At 48.8% G+C, this 23,654-nt stretch overlaps 7 protein-coding genes across 7 annotated transcripts; 4 read left to right on the plus strand and 3 right to left on the minus strand.

The window, feature by feature from the left end:
* Positions 1-1,512: 1,512 nt before the first annotated feature.
* On the minus strand, positions 1,513-3,676 carry DEU56DRAFT_981037 (acid protease). Its single transcript, XM_041359814.1, has 6 exons — positions 3,354-3,676; positions 3,260-3,303; positions 2,958-3,211; positions 2,601-2,903; positions 2,375-2,545; positions 1,513-2,322 (listed from the first exon to the last, which is right to left on the minus strand). The coding sequence occupies exons 1-6, from the start codon at positions 3,579-3,581 to the stop codon at positions 1,871-1,873; spliced, it is 1,452 nt and encodes a 483-aa protein (XP_041208013.1). The 5' UTR covers positions 3,582-3,676; the 3' UTR covers positions 1,513-1,870.
* A 1,402-nt stretch (positions 3,677-5,078) lies between these two features.
* Positions 5,079-7,350, plus strand: DEU56DRAFT_390620 (uncharacterized protein). Its single transcript, XM_041345979.1, has 7 exons — positions 5,079-5,211; positions 5,268-5,333; positions 5,387-5,678; positions 5,732-5,940; positions 5,992-6,110; positions 6,168-6,769; positions 6,820-7,350. The coding sequence occupies exons 1-7, from the start codon at positions 5,149-5,151 to the stop codon at positions 7,158-7,160; spliced, it is 1,692 nt and encodes a 563-aa protein (XP_041208014.1). The 5' UTR covers positions 5,079-5,148; the 3' UTR covers positions 7,161-7,350.
* On the minus strand, positions 7,275-8,110 carry DEU56DRAFT_871630 (uncharacterized protein; the record flags this gene model as incomplete). Its single annotated transcript, XM_041355717.1, has 4 exons — positions 7,275-7,540; positions 7,597-7,781; positions 7,924-7,959; positions 8,025-8,110. 4 exons carry the CDS (start codon positions 8,108-8,110, stop codon positions 7,275-7,277), a joined length of 573 nt encoding a protein of 190 aa, XP_041208015.1.
* A 145-nt stretch (positions 8,111-8,255) lies between these two features.
* Positions 8,256-12,573, plus strand: DEU56DRAFT_981041 (uncharacterized protein). The gene is made up of 15 exons (XM_041359815.1): positions 8,256-8,586; positions 8,639-8,749; positions 8,797-8,931; positions 8,982-9,082; positions 9,134-9,307; positions 9,360-9,566; positions 9,617-9,815; positions 9,867-10,472; positions 10,521-11,101; positions 11,163-11,300; positions 11,353-11,504; positions 11,558-11,768; positions 11,821-12,120; positions 12,174-12,247; positions 12,299-12,573. Exons 1-15 carry the CDS (start codon positions 8,358-8,360, stop codon positions 12,345-12,347), a joined length of 3,267 nt encoding a protein of 1,088 aa, XP_041208016.1. The 5' UTR covers positions 8,256-8,357; the 3' UTR covers positions 12,348-12,573.
* A 137-nt stretch (positions 12,574-12,710) lies between these two features.
* On the minus strand, positions 12,711-16,959 carry DEU56DRAFT_981042 (uncharacterized protein; the record flags this gene model as incomplete). The annotated part of the gene is made up of 6 exons (XM_041359816.1): positions 12,711-13,261; positions 13,313-13,367; positions 14,945-15,839; positions 15,891-16,126; positions 16,188-16,663; positions 16,723-16,959. The coding sequence occupies 6 exons, from the start codon at positions 16,957-16,959 to the stop codon at positions 12,971-12,973; spliced, it is 2,190 nt and encodes a 729-aa protein (XP_041208017.1). The 3' UTR covers positions 12,711-12,970.
* A 930-nt stretch (positions 16,960-17,889) lies between these two features.
* On the plus strand, positions 17,890-18,825 carry DEU56DRAFT_756546 (uncharacterized protein; the record flags this gene model as incomplete). The annotated part of the gene is made up of 4 exons (XM_041350048.1): positions 17,890-17,969; positions 18,031-18,210; positions 18,265-18,615; positions 18,732-18,825. The coding sequence occupies 4 exons, from the start codon at positions 17,890-17,892 to the stop codon at positions 18,823-18,825; spliced, it is 705 nt and encodes a 234-aa protein (XP_041208018.1).
* Positions 18,826-19,465: 640 nt separating this feature from the next.
* Positions 19,466-23,035, plus strand: DEU56DRAFT_871632 (uncharacterized protein; the record flags this gene model as incomplete). The annotated part of the gene is made up of 12 exons (XM_041355718.1): positions 19,466-19,750; positions 19,796-20,011; positions 20,069-20,440; positions 20,492-20,685; positions 20,738-20,903; positions 20,964-21,112; positions 21,165-21,559; positions 21,608-21,784; positions 21,831-21,969; positions 22,019-22,677; positions 22,732-22,991; positions 23,018-23,035. The coding sequence occupies 12 exons, from the start codon at positions 19,466-19,468 to the stop codon at positions 23,033-23,035; spliced, it is 3,030 nt and encodes a 1,009-aa protein (XP_041208019.1).
* Positions 23,036-23,654: the final 619 nt, after the last annotated feature.

The raw sequence follows: 23,654 nt of genomic DNA on the forward strand, positions 1-23,654 counted from the left end.
TGCAATACATAAATACACCTATACGTATCGATCAATTCCGCTGTCATCGTGTAGAAGCGGGGTAGAATTCGAACCTCCAGGACTTATTTATAGAGGAATGAACTGCCTTCTAAACTTGATCGAGCTGTTGGGGACGAATCAAATACCTCGACCATCCGTTGATCGTGAGGAATAAGAGAAAAATGTGTGCGCAAGCTACCTACTACATATGTATGAGCGGTGAACGTTCGTACTGCAAGAGATGCTCAAATACCTCGATATCCGTTGATCGTGAGCACTGCAAATCCAAATCCAAATCCAAATGGATGTGCGCAAGGGAAGTGCAGGAGACGAATCAAATACCTCGACGTCCGTTGATCGTGAGGAAGATCCAGTGACTGCAAATGGATGCTAATGGGCGCAAGTTTACCTACCAATGCCATGAGCGGTGAACTGCAAGAGAAGTTCAAATACCCCAACTATCCGTTGATCGTGAGGAAGAACCAGGACTGCAAGTTCCCGTTGAGCTACTAGACTCGAGGACGAATCAGATGCCTCAAAACAGATTAACATCCGTTGATAGTGCGGAAAATCCAGCGACTCCAAACGCATTGTTCCTACCATGAGCGATGAACTGCAAGAGAAGTTCAAATACTCCAACTATCTGTTGATCGTGAGGAAGGACCAGGACTGCAAGTTCCAGCTGAGGTCCTAGACTCGAGGACGAATCAGATGCCTCAAGGTTCAAACATCCGTTGATCGTGAGGAAAATCCAGCTACTCCAAACGCATTGTTCCTACCATGAGCGATGGACTACAAGAGACGTTCAAATACCCCAACTACCCATTGATCGTGAGGAAGGTCGGACCGCAAACGCACTGGCGCAAAGTTTCCTATCATGAGCGATGAACTGCAAGAGACGTTCAAATACCTCAACTATCCGTTGATCGCGAGGAAGCTTGAACGTGACTGGACTACAAGCCACCACTGAACTGCTAGAGACGAATCAGATGCCCCAAGTTCCAACGTTTCAAACATCCGTTGATCGTGAGGAAGAACCAAGACCGCAAACGCACTGGCACAAAGTTTCCTATCATGAGCGATGGACTGCAAGAGACGTTCAAATACCACAGCTATCCGTTGATCGTGAGGAAGAACCCGCGACTGCAAATGCACTGGCGCAGAGTTTCCTACCATGAGCGATGGAGTGCAAGAGACGTTTAAACACCTCAACATCCGTTGATCGTGCGGCGGCGCGTGAGGGATCCAAAGCGACTGCAAATGCAAATGCACTGCGATAGATACGCGGCAAGTCGCTTACTACCTGATCAGGAGCGCTGGCAGAGCTGCTAGAGAAGATACCTCGACATCCGTTGATCGTAAGGCCCTAAGGAAAAAACAGCGACTGTAACTGCTCATCCGTTGATAGCAAGGCCTTAAGGAACAACCAGCGACTGCCACAACTGCATTGTGCCCAATTGGTAACCTACAACCATGAGTGGAGCTGAAGCTGCTTGAGATAAACTCAAATACCCCTGAACATCTATCCGCCTGATCGTAAGTCAGACGAACAACTAGTTACTGCAAATACTTGCAATGCAACACATCATCATCATGCAAGTTAATTACCTGCTACAAACGTCAACCATAATAAGTACAACCATGCCTAAATCCAAAGATATATAAAAACCTCAATGAAAGAATGGACGTGAAAGGAAAGGTGTTAAGATACGCGCGCAAGTTCAGTGGCCAGACAACGAGCGAACGTCAGACCGTAAGTCAGTATACGTATACGTATGTGCATCATGTGAGTATCCGGTGTGAGAACCAAGACAGACTCCGTGTATGGTATCACAATAATAGTTGTGTGTAGTGTGGTATATATAGTCTCTCAGAGCAAGAGCGTGAAGCAGGCCGCCACAGATGCGAGAAGGGTGAGGGAGACAGCAACGTTCGTGTTAGTAGATGCAGTTCCGATAAGGGGGTTGCCCGAGGTCGAGCCGCTAGTCGAGGTAGCTGTTGAACTCGACACCTTCGCCGGGTTCGGGGTGGAGGTTCCGGTTGAAGTGCTCAGGCCACTAGCAAGCTGTGCAAAACCGACGGCAGCGGGGTTGGCGCGGAAGACGGAGTACACGTTCTTGAGGAACGTGTCACCGACAATCCAGGTAGGGACACCGGCGCCACTGCCAACGCTGGTGCCGATATCAAAGATACCACCGGCACACATCTGAGTCGTGGTACCTGTGACGGAACTGGGGAGAGAGCCGAGGTTCATGTCGAGGGGGTTGATCGACCAGGTAGTACCGCCGAAAGACATAGTGACTGTGACATCAGTGGTGCAGGCTGGATATAGATCAGTCTTCCGCTTATCCTGCAGCGTATAAATGATACTGACGGAATGCGTATAAGCCTGCGTATGCTCCGGTAAGCGCTATGGAGCCTGAAACTTGGGACCAAATATTTGCGGTAATGGTGGTGGGTGCAGCAATGAGGGTAGTGCCCGTGTCGATGGCAGCAAGAGAATTGGATGAGCCGACAGTGATCGATTTGCCTTGCACAGAGAGCGCTGCACATTGTGACCGATCAGTAGGATGACGACATAACAAAGTGAAGGGACTGACAGGCAACATCGAGCAGCCAATACGATGGCGTACCGGTTAGGCTCAAGTACTCGATAGAGCCCTGGTATAAACTGGAGTTTGTTCCACCGAGAGTGAGGGTGCCGCCCGGGGCAGTGCTCGTAGCGGATTGGTCGATATAACGTGCCAGGTAGAAAGAGAACAAAGGTTCTGAGAGCTGGCCGGCATTGTAGAGAGCTTGCCAAAAGGGAGTAGTACTGAGGGCAGAAATGGTGTTAAACCCAAGACCCATGATACCTGAGAGTACACCGCCGAGCAAGCCAGAGGTAGTTGCAGTAACAGCCACTTATGACCAAAAAAAAATCAGTGGGGATCTGAATAGATTCGAGATCGACGTACAAAGTTCTTGCTGAGCGATGGTGAAGCCACCGAAAGTGACAGTATCTTGGGAGGTAGCACCTTGTACCGATCCTGAGCCATAATTGATCTGCAGGGCGGTACCTGATGTCTGGAATGTCGAGGATTTTGAGGTGGTAAACTGATTCTCAGAGCAAGTAGTACAGGAGGTTAATGTATCGCAAGAGGTACATGAGGATGTTGCAACCCAAAGGTCGGAAGAACCGGTGTCGAGGATAAGATCGAAGCTCTGCGGTCTTGGGCGAACATAAGTATACGTGAATACTGCTAGGTTTGAAGCTTACGGAGTTCCGATGCTCACGATTCCTGAGTAACTGGAATCGTTTTGCTAATGAAAACATGATTAAAAATTCCAGGAAATAAATGGAAGAAGCAAACCTCATCGGTGATGGGAACTGCAGCAGAGTTTGCTCGCTTGGAATTCGTGGCATTTGTTGGGCGATAATTATATTTTGCGCGCAAAGCTTCCATAGCTTTGGGTAAATTCGCGACTCTGTCTGCTTGACTACGTCGCACGATTGGGACATGAATAACACCTGCATCCGGCTGGGGAGCAGCGAGAGCGAATGGAAGTAGTGCGACAGCTACGAGAGGGAGGGAAATCATCGTGGAACCGGAAGGTAGTATGAGAGAGAATGAAAGAGAGCAAGAAGAAATAGGTTCAGCACAAGACTAGCTTGTGTGAGTGTGGTTTGTGTCAAAAGGATGTCTATTACTCGCCACCCGTAAGGCTGCGTAACCAAGTATTCTTGGCGCTACACACGCCCATCAGAACCTTATTCCCACCAACCTGGGGTTGCCCTGGGCCTTAATTCACTGCCCGTCCTCAACCACCGTGACCCTTGCCAGCAGTCCTGATTCGCAAAGCCTAAATTATTGGTGCTGCACCAGAGGGAGCTCGCAGCTGCAGGAGGACTCTGATTCTCAACACCACCACGCGGTCACAATACGCTAAACAAAGAAACGGCGTCAGATGACACATGCCCATGATCGCACTCATGGTACACAGCCCCGAGGTGGCCAGCGTAGAACGTACTACAAGCCCGCCCACCGGACTTGGCATGGTCACTGATTGGATATTTGGGTTTCTCTTTTGATCAAATGTCAGAATTACCGCGATTGTGCTCGGTGCAGTGTCCTCATTATTCTGTCAACGTTCCGTGAGTCTCCTCATTCCCGTTGTCTTGTCATGAAATGTCCTTGCCATCCCGGATCGCAGGCCAAGACAAACATTGCCGAAATTCAATGCCAACACTGCATAACTTGGTCTAGATTCTCCTGGCAACTCATTTTCTCTGTTTGCCCTGTCTCTCATTGTTCCAACCGTTCGGCTGGAACCTCCGTTGGGTTCCGGAATTGCCTTGGCGGTTTGGGTTTCTTCTTGTCCTCTTTGCCTTCAAGTCGGTTTTGCTACGACGCTGTGTCCGCATTTCATCAAACTTTCGTGAACCCCCTCGTTCCTTTGTCCATGAATTTCCCTACAACGACACGCATCGGATTGCAGGTCGAGGTCCAAGTCATGCCGTAAGTGTGCTGGCAATCACAGTACCAGTGCTTGGCAACTCGTTTTTCCATTTGCCCTGCACTGAGTGCACTCGCATGTTCTTGTTGTTTTCGACAACTTTCTGAGAGACGGCGATCTGATACTTGCACTTGCAGTCTTGCACTCTATCCCAGTACGCGGGTTTGCTGTACGCTGTTTGTTTTCGGACCCCAAAGTTAGGGGTCATAGTAGGACCATATAAGGCTACCCGACCCTCCATTTTTATCATCAAATATGGAAGGCACTTTACTTGAAGGAGTCCTTGTTGCGTTGGCTGCATCAAACGCGTGCTTTACCCATTCAAACCACATCCAAATCCTCGGCTCATGAGACTGTGTCTGCGTAGGCACTAGTTGTACAATGAAAAGATCACAAGACTCCGTATCTTCTCCTTCAAAGTTATCCAATAACAAAAAGGCCAAAGTGGCGCCTAACCAGGTGGTGCATCACGCGAGCACAGCAGGCGAAGGTGATGCTGGTGAAGGGGAATGGACCCGCGTGGAAAAACGCAAGGCCAAAAAGAACAAGAAGGTCGAGGCCAAACACGATGTGTGTCTTATTAGTGCCTTCCTTTGTCGTCCACAGCTTTTTTTGAATGAGATATATGTTTCTCCCTGGTTTTAGGCACTGATGCCCAGATTCATGTACGTGAACGGTGAGATCGTAAAGAGAAAAGATGCTATCCATGTGAACGTGAGTAGCTCGCTTTAGGAGTTTTTGAACAGATTAACGTTGCGTTGTCGTTGCAGGATGTTCGAGATTTGGTGTTACACTTGGTCGCAGATGCACCTCCACCTAACTGGGTCAAGGTCGAGGTCTGTCTTGACAAGGTTCATCTCTAGATCATGTCTGACCGTCATCTGTGCAGCACGCCCGATCAATTGAAAAAGTCGTAGCACTCCTCATACCTGGAATTCTTCCTTCTACATTGGCTCTTCCACCTCTGCCAACCTCAGCAACCTCTAATCCAAATGTCCCACTATCAATCCCTCTTCCTGCAGAATCGCACACTCCCATTCCCTTCATCGCATCTACTTATAGTCATGCGTGCCCAACGCGTGCTCCAGGCGACCAAACTCGGATGTACTCCGTTCTCAGCGAGTTCTTCCAATGTCAGGTCACTCCACAAGAGAAAGCCAAGAGGCAAGCACAGCGAGCCTGTAGGTGTGCTATCTGTCTCATTCTTCTCAAGGCTGACGACGGCCTCGTGTAGCACAACGTGCCTTCGACAACACGCCAGCATTGTATGAGTTAACGTTGAAAGAGATGATAGAAAACGAGTACCCGATTCCCTCATACATGGCTGATGTATTCGAAAAGGGACCCGGTTGGATCGAGACTCCACAGGCATCTGAGGAATCAATGCTTCTTCTTCCAGCAGATAAGCGGGAATCAAAAATATATGCCATCGACTGTGAAATGGTACGTCACTGCACAGCCGCATGTAGGATCACTAACTCGAACCAAACCCAGTGCTTGACAGAGGATGGCAAAGAACTTACTCGAATTTGCATGATCGACTACGAGAGCGGAATAGTCGTATTTGACAAACTCGTCAAGCCTCCCAAGCCAGTCATCGACTACATGACAAAGTAAGAGGAATCTAACATCTCATGATCAAATCCCGATTTTGAACCATGTGCTACTAGATGGTCAGGTATCACGGAATCTCTGCTCGCATCAGCTACGACAACTGTGGCTGAAGTCCAAGCACAGCTCATGCCCATCCTCGCACCAAAAGATGGACCGACTTCCATCCTCGTCGGACACTCCCTTGAATCTGACCTCCGAGCTCTCCGGATCTGCCACCCGCGGTGTATCGATACCGCGGTCATATTCCATCACCCCCGCGGGAGACCGTTAAAGCCGGGGCTTGCGTGGCTCACCAAAAAATGGCTGAATCGCGAAATCCAGACTCGGGGTGATAGCGGACACGACCCCGAGGAGGATGCACGGGCGTGTATTGACCTCCTGCGGGCGAAGCTGAGATATGGCCCTACCTATGGGGAGTATAAGACCGATTTTGAGAGCATATATGAGCGTATGGGGAGGGCAAGTGGGAGGGGAGGACCGGGGTCTGTGCGGAGTGCAGTGGTGGACCACGGGAACCCTGGTGTGATGCATGGGTCAAAAGCCACATCGAATGTACCCTGTACCAGCGACGAAGAAGTACTCGAGGGGCTGCTGCAGGCTATTCCAGCACACGAGTTCACATTCGGACGGTTTACCGGAGTCGCAGATGCACTGGGTTGTGAGTACCATGCACCTGCTCACTCTATTATATATGCTTACGATTTGTAGGGTTAACACCAAAGACTACGGCTGGAGAGACGCCTGTCACACCAGCTGAACCATCCCCCACCGTTCTCACCAACGCCCAAGCAACCCTTAACAACCAGCTGATCACCCTCTACACATCCCTCCCTGCACGAACGGCATTGATAATCTTCACCGGCCACTCAGATCCCCGACGCATGGCCAGCTTAAATGCCAGGAAATCGGCATTCGAGTCTGCTATTAGGAGCGGGAAGAAGGCTGAAGACATCGACAAGGCAGATTGGTGGACGGCTAGTGATGGACGGGAACTCGAGGAGGAAGTTGAGAAGGCGAAGAGGGGATTATTGTTTTTGGGAGTCAAGTGAGGTGCAAGAGATGAGTTGTTGGACTCGCATTGCTGTCTTGTTACTGTCTCTCGGCGGTTCATTCTTGTGCATGCATTTCTGCTTTGGCATATTTTGACCATTCGATTTTGTTGTTCATTCGTCCCAGTCGAGACCCAGCACTCCTTCCTTTCCACCTCGTACAGCAGCTTCTACGGCTTCTGCGAGTTGTCTCAGTGTCCTAGTGTCTTCGTCCAACTCTTGAGGTCCCAATAAGTCATTCTTGAGCTGTCTAGTATCAACTCCAAGGGCGCGATGTAAGGCATCTTCTCTATCTGCGCCTCTGAGCTTGTCAATGGAAGTGAGGAGCTCTGGCAGACGAGGATTTGACTCCAGCGCGTGACGCACAGCAGCGGAAGTAGCTAACAAACAGAGACACTGTTGAACGCATGAAGTAGGAATTGGTGAACGGACATACCAATAGCTTCGTACTGGTGAAGTTGTATTGGCCTTGGGTCATCACGTTTCAATGGGTCGGGATATGCTGACTCTTCGGGCACGTATGGCCAGTTGAGAGAAGTGAGAGGGCGTAGCGGCTTTGGATCATCAACCGTCTCTTCCTGTTCTGCGGCTTCTGCAGATGATGGCGGTAGCGCTGGACCTCTGTGTGAGCAAGGCTCTAGGATGAAATGAAGGAAATTCACCTTCGCGGGTCACGACTGAAGTTTCAGCAGAGCCGCAAGATTCTGTGGGGTAACTTTTTCGATGAGATCTATCGAAGCGTTTTCTTTTGGGTTGGAATGACATACCTTTATGGCGTTTGTAGCATCCTACGGAGCAGCTGAATATTGATATTAGCATCGAGCAAGCAGCTTGAAACGCGATGAAGGTTTTGGGTGAACGTACTAGACGGTTGCTCTGCATTTTGCACATGTATACTTTGATTCGGTTTCTTGACAGACATGGCATAAGTTGCGAGATCGAGGGGGCATCTTCGACAAGTCGACGTGGACTGTAGCAAGTGTGGACTGTTGGACTCAAGTTGGACTTGGACTTGACTTGGACTTATTGGAGATTTCGCGTGGCACGTGACTTTTGAATCCACAGTGTCCCGGATGTTTTACACTGTCGGTTTTGGACCGTCATCGGAATTCAGCTTGCTTGCTCTCCACGACATAAGCAGCAGCGGCAGTGTCATTTTCGTTTCATTATTCGACCATAACCGAACCACTCCCAAGGATGGAAGACGTAACATATGTCGGCAGCGGGAGGTCAATCGACATCGAGCTAGGTGGACAAGAAGTCATCACTATCGATCTTGACAACCTCGATCCGAACCCGGAAGATGTATTGGATCTCTTGAAGGAGGGGCAATGTAGAGTATCTGTGTGGACAAAGCTAGCTGGCGAGTACTGGCGAAGGGGATACCTAGCAGCTGCCGAAAGAATAGCCCACTCTGCCATTGAATGTACGTCTCCTAGGTCAAGTTCGTCATGTACCTTACCTGAACGTATCCACAGCATTACAGGCAAACGGAACGACAGCTTCCTCTCCTCCTATATACGCCCTCCTTGCAAATATCCAGATAGCTCATGCTCAAAAGGCCCCCAAATTGGTGCTTTCAGAAGCTCGTGAGCTCCGTCATGTTGAGCTTTAGGGCGCCACTGACATGTCATAGGCGAGGACAAACTGACGAATGTGCGTCCGAAGGAAGAGTATTACCGTGAAGCTGCTCAGTATCTCAACACGGGCGAGAGGGCTGCTGCTGAAGGTGGCGAGGGTGTGGGCGGAACTTTGGCATTCTTGACTCGAGGTACTGCGCTCGCTTCGTTTAGTCTCTGGCTAGCTTACCGTTTTCTACAGGGATACAACAACTGGCCACAAGGTCTATGGATGATGCCATGCGCTCCTTTGAGGGTGTGCTGGCTGAGAAACCCACTAATGTTGTGGCCCTCCTCGGTAAAGTAAGGTTATTGCCCTGCGGTCCTAGGTTGTTGGTGACACCTTAGTGTTAGGCTCGAATTCTCTATGCTCGAAGGAGTTATCCTCAAGCACTCAAGCTATTCCAACAAATTCTCCAACTCAACCCGCAATGTATCCCTGACCCACGCATTGGTATCGGACTATGTCTATGGGCAATGGACTACAAATCAAAAGCGAAAGCGGCATGGCAGCGAAGTTTAGAAGTTGTGAGTGACACCGCGCGTGGGACACCATCAGGTAGCTGAACCAATTCCGTAGAATCCGACAGATTGGCCAGCGCAACTTTTGCTCGGACTCGAGTCTATTAACGCGAGTAAGACCGAAAATCTCAGCGAGCAAGAACGTGCACAGGCGTTCCTTGCTGGCACAAAATTCATAGAGAAGGCTTTCAACGCCAACCAAAAGAGCGCTGCTGCCGCTAATGCGCTATGCGAACTTTTCCTCAGGAAGGGTAGCTACAAACGAGTATGTGATTTTTCATTCTTTAGAGAACGCACTTAACGTCACATCATTAGGCTCTGAAGCTTGCGGAGCGCACCATTCAGTTCGCTGATACCCTTACGCTGCTAACAGAGGGAAACCTTAGAGCTGCTCGGGTGCTGCATGCAGAGGGCTCTCTCAAAGAAGCTACCAAGTATTACACGACAGCCACAGATGGCCAACCAAAACATGTTTTAGGCGCCATCGGCATGGCACAAATGCAGATCCAGAACGGTAAGCTGACCTGAGCGGAAAAGTGGAAAAGGCAACTCATATCAGTTTCAGATGAGATAGCTGCAGCAATCCACACCCTTGATCTTCTTCTGCAGCCTCCGAATCCCCAGCGTTCCGTCGAAGCAATGGTCATGCTCGCTTCTCTCCGCGCACACCCCCGTCCAGGTGTTTCGAGCTCAGACTTTGCTCAAGAAAAAGCTAAAGCCCGTGAGTTATTCGACCGCGCTATCAAAGCTCTCGAGCAAGACGACTCTCGTGCATCCAATGGTCACGTCCCGCAACATACAGCCAGTTATATCAACGATGACTTGGACATGCATGTCGAAATTGCACGGCTTTGGCAAGAGGAGAGTCTCGACCGGACAACGCGGGCGCTTAAGGAGGCGCTGCGGCTTAGCGAAGCGAACGAACAGACCGACCCACGGCTGCTCAATAATATGGGCGCTCTCCAGCATATGGAAGGCAATCTAGCAGAGGCACGGGCCTTGTATGAAGACGCACTCACCAAGGCAGCTGGCTTAGGTCCGGATGTTGGAGAGGGAATGTCAACATCGATGTTATACAACCTCGCACGGGTGTACGAGGACGGTGGCGACGTTGCAATGGCGAAGGAAGCATATGACAAACTCTTAGCGAGACATCCGGAGTATGTCGATGGTGAGTGCAGGTAAATAGCACTTGTGTCTCTGTCTGATTGTCCTTCAGCCAAGGTTCGACAAGCGCAGATGCTAGCTGATCTTAATCAGTCAAACGAAGCACACGACCTCTTGAAACAAGCCATGGCGTCGCAAAATAGCAACCTCAATGTCCGCGCGTTCTACACCTACTTCCTCATCCAAAGTAATTTCCCGAAACCTGCCAAAGATTTCGTCTTCGCTACCCTCAAGGATCACGACAAGCATGATGTCTATTCATTATGTGCCGCTGGTTGGATTCAATACCATCAAAGCCGGGAAAGTCGAGACCCAAGTCCGAAGGGCTTGGAAGAACGGAGACGTGGTTTCCAGCGCTCTGCTGAGTTCTATGATAAAGCTTTGCTGTTAGACCCGCTCTGTGCGTTTGCGGCTCAAGGACTGGCCATCGTGACTGCGGAGGATGCACTCGGGACCTTCGGAGGTGGTCCAGCTACTTCTGGTGGAGACGATCCACAAAAACGAATGAGGAACGCAAGAGATGCCCTCGACATTTTTGCCAAGATAAGGGAGTCCCTCAACGACGGCAGCGTGTACCTGAACATGGGACATTGCTATTATGCTCGAGACGAGTTTGATCGTGCAATTGAAAGTGTGAGTCTTCCACGAGTCTATCTCATTGCTCTACAAGTGGATTGACGTGTTCGTGCCCTAGTATGAGACAGCATCTGTACGATTTTACAATGGCCACAATGTTTCTGTGCTCCTATGTTTGTGTCGAACGTGGTATGCAAAGGCTAGCAAGGATCAGTCCTTTGTTGCTATGAGTACAGCGCTTAAGTACGCACAAAAGGCACGATGATATTTCTATCCCTCACTCCTACCAGCGCTAATGATTTTGATAGGCCCTCCACTTACAACCGAGCGACAAGGCCATCTTGTACAACATCGCCATGGTTCAGCAAAAGGCTGCGGAGCTGCTATTCGGCCTGAGCCCGTCGAAGCGTACTCTGAAAGATCTGGAGTGGGCGATACTGCAGGCCGGGCACGCGCAACGGTGAGATACTTATATTCATGTTGTCGTGGCTCCGATTAAATAAACATCGTCAGATTGTTTGCTTCTCTCGCCGCAGACTCTGCTTCGGTCGTACCATACAGCCGTGATATCGCAGATCAACGTAGGAAATACGGCGAGAGTATGCTGAGAAGAGGAGATGAGCATCTGGCGACACAGAAAGAGTTCGAAGCTGAAGCGCAGGCGAAGCTTGTAGCTGCTAGGCAGAGGAGACAAATGGAGAGGGACAAGGTGGAGGCTCATGAGGTACGTGCATCCTGATTTCGTTCAAAGTTCCATATCTGAGTTACTTTCGCAGCGAGAAACCAAGGAGGAACTCCGCCGTCAAGGGGAAAAGCTTGCAGAAGAGCGTCGTAAGGCGAGGGAACAAGCTCAGGAATGGACGAGGGAGGTTCAGATGGAGAGCGACGAAGAGCGTGAACGAAAATCCAAGAGGGCCGCTAAAAAGGTCAAAGTCGAAGGGGAGAGTGGAGATGAAGGGGCTGAGCCCAAGAAGAAGAAGAGAAGCGGAGGCAAGCTCAAAAAAGCCATCGATCAGGATGTCGACAACGAGCAGCTCTTCAGCGATGATGAAGTCGACAGTAAACCAGCAAAGAAGGTATGGCGTTCCGACCCAGCCCGACTGCAAAAATACTGAATTTGTTCAATCAGCGTGTCCCGAAAAAACGAGTCGTCAGAGATGATGACGACCAGGATGCTGTTGGAGGACCACGCAAAAAGCAATAGTACGTGAGGCATCTATATTTCATTTACTTTTGCTCATTTTCTTCCGCCAGTAAAAGCAAGGAAATTATATCGGACACTGACGATGAGGAGATGTCATGATATCGGTAGAGTCCCGAGTATTGTCTATGTTGCTTTCATTTGCGTTGGGCATCTGTTGAGATACCCTCGCCATTTTTATTTGAAGCCCGGAATCGCTTCGTGTAAATATATCCTGTAGCATACTAGCACCTATATTCGATTCTTCCGTCTTTTCTACAGCTCAGTAGCTGCCTACATAGAGAAGAGCAAGAAGCCGTAATTTAGATGTACTTGGCTGTCGATTGCTTGTGTAGTTTTATGCTTACACGAGGTTGGTTTGCATAGACTGATGCAGTGTGGGCCGAGCTGCGCAGAGACTCTGAAGCTGAAGCGCTGAAGATTCATACGGATCGAGCTGATGTACTACACCGCGTCGCTTGTGGCAGGCCCCCGGAAGCTCCCCCATATGTCTGTCCGCCCATCGACCTCATTTTGGCTCTCAAATCTGCTATTTTTCGGGTGTAAAATCTGCTATTCCGGACAGACATGTCACGTGTCACACGGTCTGACATATGTGACACCGCAGCAAGATGTGACACGACGAAGAACACATAGTATCTCAGTGAACAAGAGTGGTATGTAACGACGGATGCATCCCAAGCACACCCATTGAATACGTATCTGTGATATAGCATTAAGTAGAATTAAGCTTTCGTGATCCTACCCCCAGAAATCTTGAGTCTAGGCAATTTTTGCTTAACCTGTGGTGCGGTCAGGGTTATCCAGTGGCGAGCATTGGCATTGGACAGTTCCAATGCCCATGAGTTTGTTCCTTTGAGAGCCCCTTTGCCAATGTGATAGAGAATGCTGCTTGCAGGAGCATGTGTATGGGTCTCGTACTGGTAGCGGCTGGGAAGACGGGAAAATGATGGGACAGCATCGGGCGACACATCTTCGTCTTCATAGAGCATGTCATCGGCATTAGAAGCAGCAGCCTGAAACAGCGAACGTGTTAGAACAAATATTATGGCGCAGAATTTACTCACTGCAGTCTCCAGTGGAAGGTAAACTCGAAGTGAGAGAAAGGACAATGTGGAGACACTCGTCGTGGATTGAATGGAACCTCGTGCGAGGTATTTTTGTGCCTCCGGAAATCAGGCTGCGTAGATCACTGTACACTAGCTCAATGTTGCGAATCCTTCAGACTTGATATTGAGCATTGCGGGGTATTGGTACATCCATGGATAGCTCGGGAAGGCTGCGAGAAGCACGGAAATGAAAATACGGCAGGCGCTGGTCCTCGCTGGTCTGTGTTGGTCTCAATTGCTGTCTGACAGTTGACTGTCATTTTCCTATATTTTGTGATTGACGGCGCCTGACAGGTGCCGGCCGGCCGTCAAAAATCTGCTATCTAAGGACAGACCTCAGGTAAACTCAGCCTCAAATCTGCTATCTTAGGACAGACATTTGGTCAAATTTTGCTCTGAAATCTGCTATTTTGCGGACAGACATTTGGCGGAGCTTCATCACTAAATAGAAGGTAGCTCGGTATGACCTGATGCTGATTACATATGATAATCCAGTCTATAGTCATAATGATACATCTAATGTACTGTAATGACCGAGAAAAGTCGGGTACAAAAATGGGGTGAATGACCTTGGTGTTCTCAGCTATCGCAGGGATGTATCAATGGGATCCTCCATTCCGCTTCTCTACCCATTTAGGTCATGTATCTGATACATCGGCCTTTGACTCACCAGTTGTCCTATCATACTGATGTATCCGTTTGGTGGACAGGGATGTATCAATGGGATCCTCCATTCCGGTGCTCCACCCATTCAGGTCATGTATCTGATACATCGGCTTCTGACTCTCCAGTTGTTGTTATCCTATCGTACTGATGTATTCGTTTGGTGGATCATCCTAGCGCAGGCACTTCCGGGGCTTGTATCCATCCTTCTTGAGATGTATCTGGTTGAACTCCCTTTGCTCCGTCCCTTACTGCCTATCATGATGTATCTTTTATGTTATCATGCTGACTTGATGTATCCGTTGGGTGGATCATGCTAGCGCGGGTGCTTCTGGGGCTATGTATCTGTCCTTCTCGAGATGTATCTGGCTGATCTCCCTTTGCTTAGTCCCTTACCTATCATGATGTATCTGTGCTTCGGTCACCGGGAGGACTATGTATCTATCTATCGCTATGTATCTATTGTAAGCTTTTGCCTTCAAGTCAGATGGTGCTCCGTCCCAGGACCCTTACCTACTGGACAATGTATCTGTACTTTGGTCACTGGGGCTATGTATCCATCCTCATTTTTGCCTTCAAGTCAGATGCCCTGAACGACCCCGCGATATTTGTAAACTAGCGCAATCTTCTGAATTTAATCACCATTGATAGCACATGGGCACGTCATGTTCATTTTCAGATAGTCTTAATACTCATTGATACAAAGTGTTTTCTTGAGACCACATGCAGAATATATTCGAGCGTGGACGTAACTGCAAACTTTCATAGATACATTATTAACGGGATACTCAAAAGCATCATACGATCAAAGGGAAGTGAAAGGAACTACATGTAACAATGTAACGACTTAGGTATTTTTTTGCTTCCTGCGCAAAGGTAATGAGTTGTGAAGCATGTGAAGGTGTAAGAACACTGAGTACGACTTACTTCCTGCATGCACTGTTAGCACCAGAACTCCCCCGTTTTTTAGAGCCGGCGTTCTCTGACCCAATCGAGTTTGCAATTTCGTTGCGCTTGGAAATCTGCCGGACTCGTTTGCTACGACTGCCAATCAATGGTGCGGCCTCTGCGGAGGTAGACTTGGAGAGAGACTGCGGGTGCGAACGGAAATCAGTGTCCTCTGTGATGAGATCCGTCATCGCAGGTACAGTCTCCGCAGAGGTAGACTCGGAGAGAGGCTGCGGATCTGGATTAGCCAGGTGCGAATGGGAATCAACAGAATTGTTGATGAGATCCGTCATCACGGGTGCAGCCTCTGGCAGGCCCTCTGCAGAGGTAGGCTCAGAGAGAGGCGGCGGTTGGGATTCAGCAGGTGTAAGTGGCTTTGGCATGGGAGGGGTAGATGCTAGGGCGGATCCATGTGTGGTATATAGCGGTGTTTGCAAAGTCGGAATTGCCTGAGGAGCCACATATGTTCTCAAGAACTCGTGGTATCCTTCCACAGATAGCATCGAAGAGGCACCGTCAAGGTCCAAGTCCGTAGAAGCAGAAGTTGAATGCGAAGGATATGAAGGGAGCGCCTTTAAAGTGAGGTCGTTAGAAGCAGAAGTCGACTGTGAAGGATATGGAGGGAGCGCCTTTAAAGTGAGGTCATCGTCATCAAAAAAGGATGTGAGTGGTTCGGATATATGAGGAAATAAGATGTCTGAGGATGACGCCATTGTTAAAGCATCACGTGGGATATTCCCAAAGGCACCATCAGATGTATCTGCAGGCGTCTGCGATACATGTCCATCAGAGCTTTCTTTCCATAGCTCAGGCTCTAGCGTTGGTTGTCGACTCGCACCCCAAACATTTCCTTCTTCCTTCGCCGTTGCGACCGCTATCAAGCCCCAAGTCAGAAACATTCCGAGTTCCGGTTCCACGGACTTACGAAACACACGCTTAACGAACTCTTTCCATGGTCGCATGATCCCTGAGTTAAACTCAGGATACGCGAGGTCGAACTGATTCCCAATTTCAGTTGCACCAACATGAAAACTCTGGACATCAATCTGCCCGCCCATTGCTGGTGTTGGGCCACCCATAAGAACCGTGAAAACGAGACCAGTGAGTCTCTGGAGCTCGTCGAAGAACTCAGTGAGGACACCAGGTAGTCTATCGATATATCTGGAGATGCGAGTTTTAGGTGAGTGCTTTTATCCACTTAGATATTGTAGACGCAACTAACACTTGATGGTCAACTACCCCTGCACCCTTCGCCTCTTCCCACTCTTGCTTCTTCTTTTTTTTGGCTTCTTCGATGAACTCCGCCACCTGTTGTTTGACTTCATCGGACGCTGATTGATACAGTAGGCTCGTTTGCTTCCTGATAATGGATATGTTTGATGGCATCTTGACAGTTGTATTCTCTGCTGCAGCATTTGCCACCGCTTCGGCCTTTGCTGTCTCAATGGCGAGATCAAGAGTAGGTTTTATCACGTCATCGAAGAAAAGCTTTGAAAACGCCTCCGTCACCTGCGGGCCACGAACATGCTTCGAACTGGTCATCATCTGAGCAACCATGCTCTTTTTATAGGTTACGGCCGGTGTCAAGGATGTGCTTGCTGCGGCTACATCTGCGGTCATCATTTTACTATTGCGGTTTTTGGTTCGACGATTGACCTTAGATGAGCCCATGTCGTTTTTGAACTTATTCATAATTTGCTGACAAGTCAACGTTCTCGTAAGCGCTTGCTTTCGACTTATGAATCACGGTAACGTACCTGTCGACGGTGCTCAACAGCCTTGCCTACCTCGGTCTTTTGCTCAACGGTTAATTCAACATCAAGGGGGACGTCCTTAAAGACACGAAGCCGTTCGGGGAATAACGAAAACCACTCCTCAAAAACCGGCTCCCAAAATCCACTATAGCTGCGCTTGGCTTGACACGCTTGGTATTTGGCAGAGTGTGACTGAAAGAACCTCTCTTCCTCAATGGTAGCCCACTTTGGTGGCGCCATCTATTATTATTATTTTCATGGTGAGTGACATAATAAGTATATGGGTATCTCGTTAACACGCACTTTTTGTCCGAGATATCGTACTTTGTGCGTCGACGGGCAACCGAAATGAAAAGAAGAATGAAGCTTATTTGACCAGGAAGTAGGTGTTAGTGATGTGCGTGGTGCACAGACCATCGAAGCCCGATGATTTATATTCATTGCAAGATTTAGTTGGTCGATTTCCTATCTATGTACCGTGTAGCGCCGGGACCTATATATTGTTGCTTATATCGATTGTCATACTGCTCAGGACAGCTTTGGTGAACGCAAGAAGTCCATTCTCTGTGATATTACCCTCCTCGCAAGAAATTAAATAATCAAGGGATGGTTTGTACAATTGGACGTCTGTGGGTCGGCGGTGGCGAGCGCCATTGAGTGGCTTGTAACTCTATATGAGTTTCGGTCCGACTGCATCAAGTTCTACCAGTGCAGCTTTAGTGAATGCGAGAAGTTCATTCTCTGTGATATTTCCCTCCTCGCAATAAACTGAAAGAAATTAAAGATACCTCCAGTAGTTTGTACAGTTGGAAGTCTGTGGTTCGGTGGTGGCTTGGGCCATTGAGTAGCTTGTAACTCTATATGAGTTTTGGTCCGACTGCATCGAGTTCTATTAGTACAGCTCGAGTTTGATTAGTATAACTGTGGTGAATGCGAAAAGTCCATGTTCACGATGTCAGTATATCTCACATATACTATGAGCATTGATTAGCTGCATTGGATATCAGTTGGTGTTGGTGTTGCTAACTAGTAGGTATAATTGTTGTATGATTAGTTTCGGTCCGACTACCAAAGGTTCGTGCAATACTCAAGAAGCTATGGTGCTCACTGCTTCTTTTCAACCATTCCTACCAACCACCACCACACCGCTACACCTCTGGAGCTAAAATCATGCCGCGTCCTCTTATTCATAAGACACTTGAGGAAAAACTGCAAGCAGGTCGTGAAAAACGCAGACGCCATTATGCAAAGTAGGTCTTACCGTTTTTATTAATTGTCTCCGGTGGTTCCTGACTGGCCGACCAATTGAAGAAACCGCGACAAAATCCTAAGACGGCGAAGGGAGCTTCGCGTTGAAAAGCACATGGGCCCATCGGAGCTTGAGCAAGCCATTGCAAGAGCTCTGCATGGATCTGGCTCGGACAAAGATGGTGACTCGGATGAGTCGGAGACAGACAATTCCAGCGACATTGAGGAGAATGACGACCCACTGTACGTTGTTTTATAAATAGAAAATGAAATTAACATGAAATTCACATCCCACAGATCGGATCTTACAGGATGTCTGCTCACGCTCAAAGTGATCAAAGACGAAATGTTGACATTGATTCCTGAACCCTGTGCATTTGCTGAGGGCGTCTTGCTTCAATTTGTCAACAGCATCACTTATACCGACGACCGTGCTGATGATGGTGATCGAACCATCGTCACCAACATGATACCCATGGTCCAAGGCTTGCTCAACCGCTCCATTCCTGTTCAAGATCAAATCCTCAATTTTTGCGGTGTCTCACCTGAGTTTCATGCTGCTGACACAGTCAGTCGTTACCTCAGTACCACGCTTGCATACTTGGAAGATATCGAGTTTTTCTTCCTCGTGGAGGGAGTTTCGGAGCTGTGTGTTGCTCACTCGCTGGGCGAGTTGATGTATCAGAAGCGGCTTCGTGTTTGAGTGGCCTTCACGCAGTAAGATATCGGTTGATGTAACGTAGCTTGATTTCATTGCATGTCAGTACAACAGATAGTCGGTTCAAGAATACTACGTTAATTGTAGCGCTGCTGATGCGCCAGTTCCTGACTCTGCCGCTGCTGCTTGTTCCCACCTGAAGTCCACTCGCTGCAGATCCCATCACGACAATTCTATCGGCAAGAAAGTCTTGTAGACGAGAGCGAGCCCAGCATATAACACTTTGATAATCTTGTAACTGTGATTCAAAATCAACAACATTTAATCAAAGATAAGGGAGGAACATAAAGCTTAACTTGTACGCGAACAAGGCTGGGCACCTTGACCGTTCTCCATAATTCCAGAGAGAGACGAAGACGGTGAGGAAGTAATAACAGAACAGAGAGATAAAAAGAAACAGGCTTGTACAGTACCTCAGTCCCGCCCAGACCTAAGGCCATGCACCCATACTAGTCAGTGTTGCTGTCAAAGCAAGTGTAGTGAGGGCCTTAAACACACTAATGATCATGAGTAGATTTTTCTTGACATTCCACAGGCGGGAACTCAGATGTTGAAGCAGAGAAGGGGAGTGTTGGTACCTTGCGTAAATGGTGCGCTGACAGCGGAAAAACATATGAATCGAAATTAAAAACATACGAATCAAAACATAACATGTTGCCGGGCGTGCGGCGACACCATATAAGGAGATCCGTTCTGGAACGGATCACATGAACGTCCGGAAATTACCGGTCATAGAAACCTCGTCAAGCAAGGCAATCCACTGGCAGCAAAATCAGCAGAATGAAGCGTGGACGGCCGTCTAAAAGACCTCGACTGAGCCAGTATATACAGCACTCGCATGATGACAACACAGAGTATCTTCGGCATCGCTCTTTTGGTGTCAGTGACAACGGTTCTCTGTCCTTGCGAACCACATTTGTGGTATCTCAACCTGGCGTAGCGCAATCAAGTCCTGAACCATCATTTGATGCCTGGGAGGAGACACTGCCAAACGAGCCCAATGACCTGTCCTTTGAGAACGTGGACTCAATTCAAGACACTGCCGTGAAAACAAAAAGAATACAAGTATGTATACTCAAATTTCTTGGCTGTCAAGCTAATGTTTGACAGAATGTACCCTTGCTTCAATGGATACCTGAACGGTCTTCATACCTAGATGAGATCATACGTCTAGAGGGCCGCGGTGATGAAATCGCTCGAGAGACATGCGGTTGCAATGGCGAAGAACCTTTACTTTACCGCTGCAGGGATTGCTTTGGAGTGGAAATGCTGTGCCGTGCATGTATTCTTCAACGGCACGCACATAATCCACTCCATAGAGTTGAGGTACGTTCATCAAGCATTAATTTGAGCTGCTGGACTAGACAACTCACTTGCCCTTAGGAGTGGCGCAGCACGTTCTTTGCGCGAGTCTCCCTGAAGCTGCTCGGCTTGCGTATCCAGCTGGGTCACAATCCGGGCCAGAAGTGCTATAATCCTGAACCTGCCGCTGGCGATGATTTCGTTGTCGTAGACGTCCACGGTATCCACGAAATTGGCCTCGACTTTTGCGGCTGTGAAACGGCCCAAATCCACTACAAACAGCTTATTCGTGCTCGATTGTTTCCAGCTACTGCAACGAATCCTCAATCTGCCGCCACATTCGCACTCATGGAGTTCTTTCACCTCCTCACCTTTGAATCAAAGGTATCCGCTTATGAATTTTACCACAGTATTGCGAGACGGACAGATAACACCAGCACCACACAAATTAGGGTACGTCTGCATTAATACTATTGGCTGATCTTCTGCTCACCGCTATTTCAGGATCGATATTCAGCCTTTATGCGAATGGTTCATCAGTGGCGCCACCTCAAGGTGCTCAAGCGAGCAGGAAGAGGCCACGATCCCAGCGGCGTGAATGCAACTTCCGCTGGCGAATGCGCCGTACTCTGTCCAGCATGCCCTCACCCTGGGAAAAACCTACCCGAGGGCTGGGAGGATGCATCGCATGATATCAGGTATGTGTGGAGGCACATTTATTGCTGGGCGTTTGCTAATAATATTCATTAGATGGAAGTATGCTCTGTTCCTCGCTATCGACGCGAATTTCCGGCTCAAGCGGAAGCTTGTCTCGAGCGATAATGTTGATCCGAGTCTCAACGCTGGCTCATGCTACTTTGTCGAAGAGAACGCGTACAAACAATATCTAAGCGAGCGTGGTTGTGAGCCACAGGAGGTACGTTAATATTTCACTGTTGCGCACACTTAGGCTGAGCATGTTCTGTTTTTATCACAGAAAAGCACATGTGTCAGCCATAATGCCGTGAACATGGCTGACACGAAGTCATCGAGGGGGCTTGCAGCCACGGGCGTTGGGACCGTGGATTGCGCAAGACACGATATGAAACTTCCTAACGGAGTCGGTGATTTGCAAAAAGGTGAAAGGTGTGTTTTTCAATCATTTTCTCGAGCCTCGTCGAGCTAAGCCTGGTACTAGATACCTAAACATGGACTATCTAGTGTTTTCAGTGATGGTCGGGTTTGCCGTAGTGGTATTCAATCTATCCTACGACATTGCATGCCAATGGCATAAAAAACTATGGCCCCGCATGGCATTGATGCCACCCCGACTGCACCTCAACCGCGATAACAAGATCATTCGTTTTTTTGTGCCGAAATTTCATCTTAACGCTCACATTCAATCGTGTCAAACAGCATTCTCATTCAACTTTGGGAAGAACGTTGGACGTACCGATGGGGAAGCACCTGAAAGAGGGTGGGCGAACATTAATCGCGTGGCGTCAAGTACCAAGGAAATGGGGCCAGGTGCACGCCGCGATACTTTGGACGACCACTTTTCGGACTGGAATTGGAAAAAGGTCACCATGCTCGGTAGGTTTCTGGCCGGACTGTTTCATTCACAATCTCACGTATTCGCAGGTCAAAGCATGCTACGCAAGGTCAAAGAAGCCTCAAGAAGAGCTAAGCTTCATCGAGAAGAGCTCAACGAACTTCAGCAATCGATCCCAGCATCATCGCTCTCCGTGTGGAAGTTGGAAATTGAGGCCTGGGAGGAGGATAACGCACAGCCCAACCCGTTCGAGAGCAGGGTCACCCGTAAGTTGTTTTCTCTACTCGTATGTCCGAAACTGACATTTGACAGCTATGACTCAAGCTGCTATACGCCGCCAGCTGGCCGAGAAGGAGGCTGCAGACTTACGAGCTGGTGTAGATGTCTCATTGCACGCTGACATCTCGCCAAGTGTCCTGATCGCATCAGGTATTGACTTACAGGATCAGCAGTAAGTATTCCAATGTCGTTGGAACCTCCTCTCACGAAAAATAATACAGACGGCGTTTGGCCGCGGACGTTTCTGCACTGGGTCAGCATGCGACCGACACACAGAAGACCAAGATATTCAATCAAAGCAATGCTCTACAACGTAGATTGGACAACTGGGCCCAAGTCCAAGCCCTTTACATGCCCGCAGTTGCCCCAATCCGCGCCACAGAGGATGCTTGTCGTTCGGAGGGCACTGCAGTACTCAAGCCAGAGAAATTTAAACTCTGGTTACCATCCCAGCTCGACCCACACCTTTCTTGCGACCAAAAACTTCGCGAATGTGAATGGGAACTCCGGTATGCTCAAGCCCATGACACATTGAACGATGTTCGACAGAACATCCGTCTATTCACCCACCTCAACACATTCAAGTTGGCGAATATACGCGGTCAACGTGCCTCCACTCGTGCGCGCAGCGCTCTTGATCACGCGGTTGAGAAGAAGCATGCCAGCAAGGCAAAATATGATGCCGCTCGGGACGCACTTCTTGCCCTCGCTCCCTTGCTAGGAAAAGTTGGCTGGACCGATATCTTACGCCCTCTTGGAGCAACGGACATGAGACCCATGGGTGACTTCATCCAGGGACAATCTGAAGGTACTCGTGATATACCGTGGATATGGAAGACACCCGGGGTGCTACGAGACAATGACGAGGGACTTCAAGACTGTACGTATCACAATCTTATTTGAACGTGCTGTGAAGTTGACGGATGGCTGGCAGGTCTTCGCATCGAGTGGTGCAAGGCAAGAGCGCGAGAGGCACGCTGGTCCGAAGAATTGCTGTTGTTGCTCGAAGAGATGCGGAGGGTGCTGACATTCTTAGCCTGGCAGAGTACGTGGTGGTCTGGACTGGCCTTGGCGCGCCATTTCGAGAGGTCGGCAGACAGCGAAGGATCCGCAGCATACGCAAACCGACAATCTGCACTCCGTAAAGCCATGTTGGAAAAATTCAAGCAACAGTGGGTCATTGTCCCTACCATCGTGACTGCTGAGCTGGATGACGATAGCTCACTGGGCACTGCTGATACAGACGGCACATTCACTATTGAAGGCCCTCCACCATTAGCTGCAGCAGAAGAAGATTAGTTATTCGTTATATACGAGTCTGTTGTATATATCTATATAGCTGTGCCTGTATCTAGCTAAGGTATACAAATATTAAACCCCCTGCCAACACGCAGTGCTAGTGTCGAATGTATCAGCCCGCGAATGTGATGTATCAGCTCGCAAATGTGATGTATCAGCTCGCAAATGTGATGTATCAGCTGTGATGTATCATGCATCTGACACTGTTCAGCACATGGTGAGTGAGTGCATTTTTGTACCCGATTTTTTGCGGTGCTACAAGAATTGATACATCTATCCTACAGCTACTGGTGGATAATCTACCAAGTTGTGTATATACATAGCTTGATATCAAGTTATAATGCTCGGGGCACTCCTAGTAAATTACTTCTTACACTACAGAACGCAGACTCGTAGACCATACTTCTCTCATTTCATATCTAAGGCTGGCAAGGGAAAATCATTTGTTCACAAGTGGACCACGTGTTAGCTAATAGCATCAACAAGAAATCATGTGACCAGAGCATTGGCTTGGTCTTGGCGATGGATAGAAATATCTGGTAAGAATTCCAGTGCAAC

This window comes from Suillus clintonianus (assembly GCF_016758775.1).
Source record: "Suillus clintonianus strain FC179 chromosome Unknown DEU56scaffold_40, whole genome shotgun sequence".
NCBI lineage: Eukaryota > Fungi > Basidiomycota > Agaricomycetes > Boletales > Suillaceae > Suillus > Suillus clintonianus.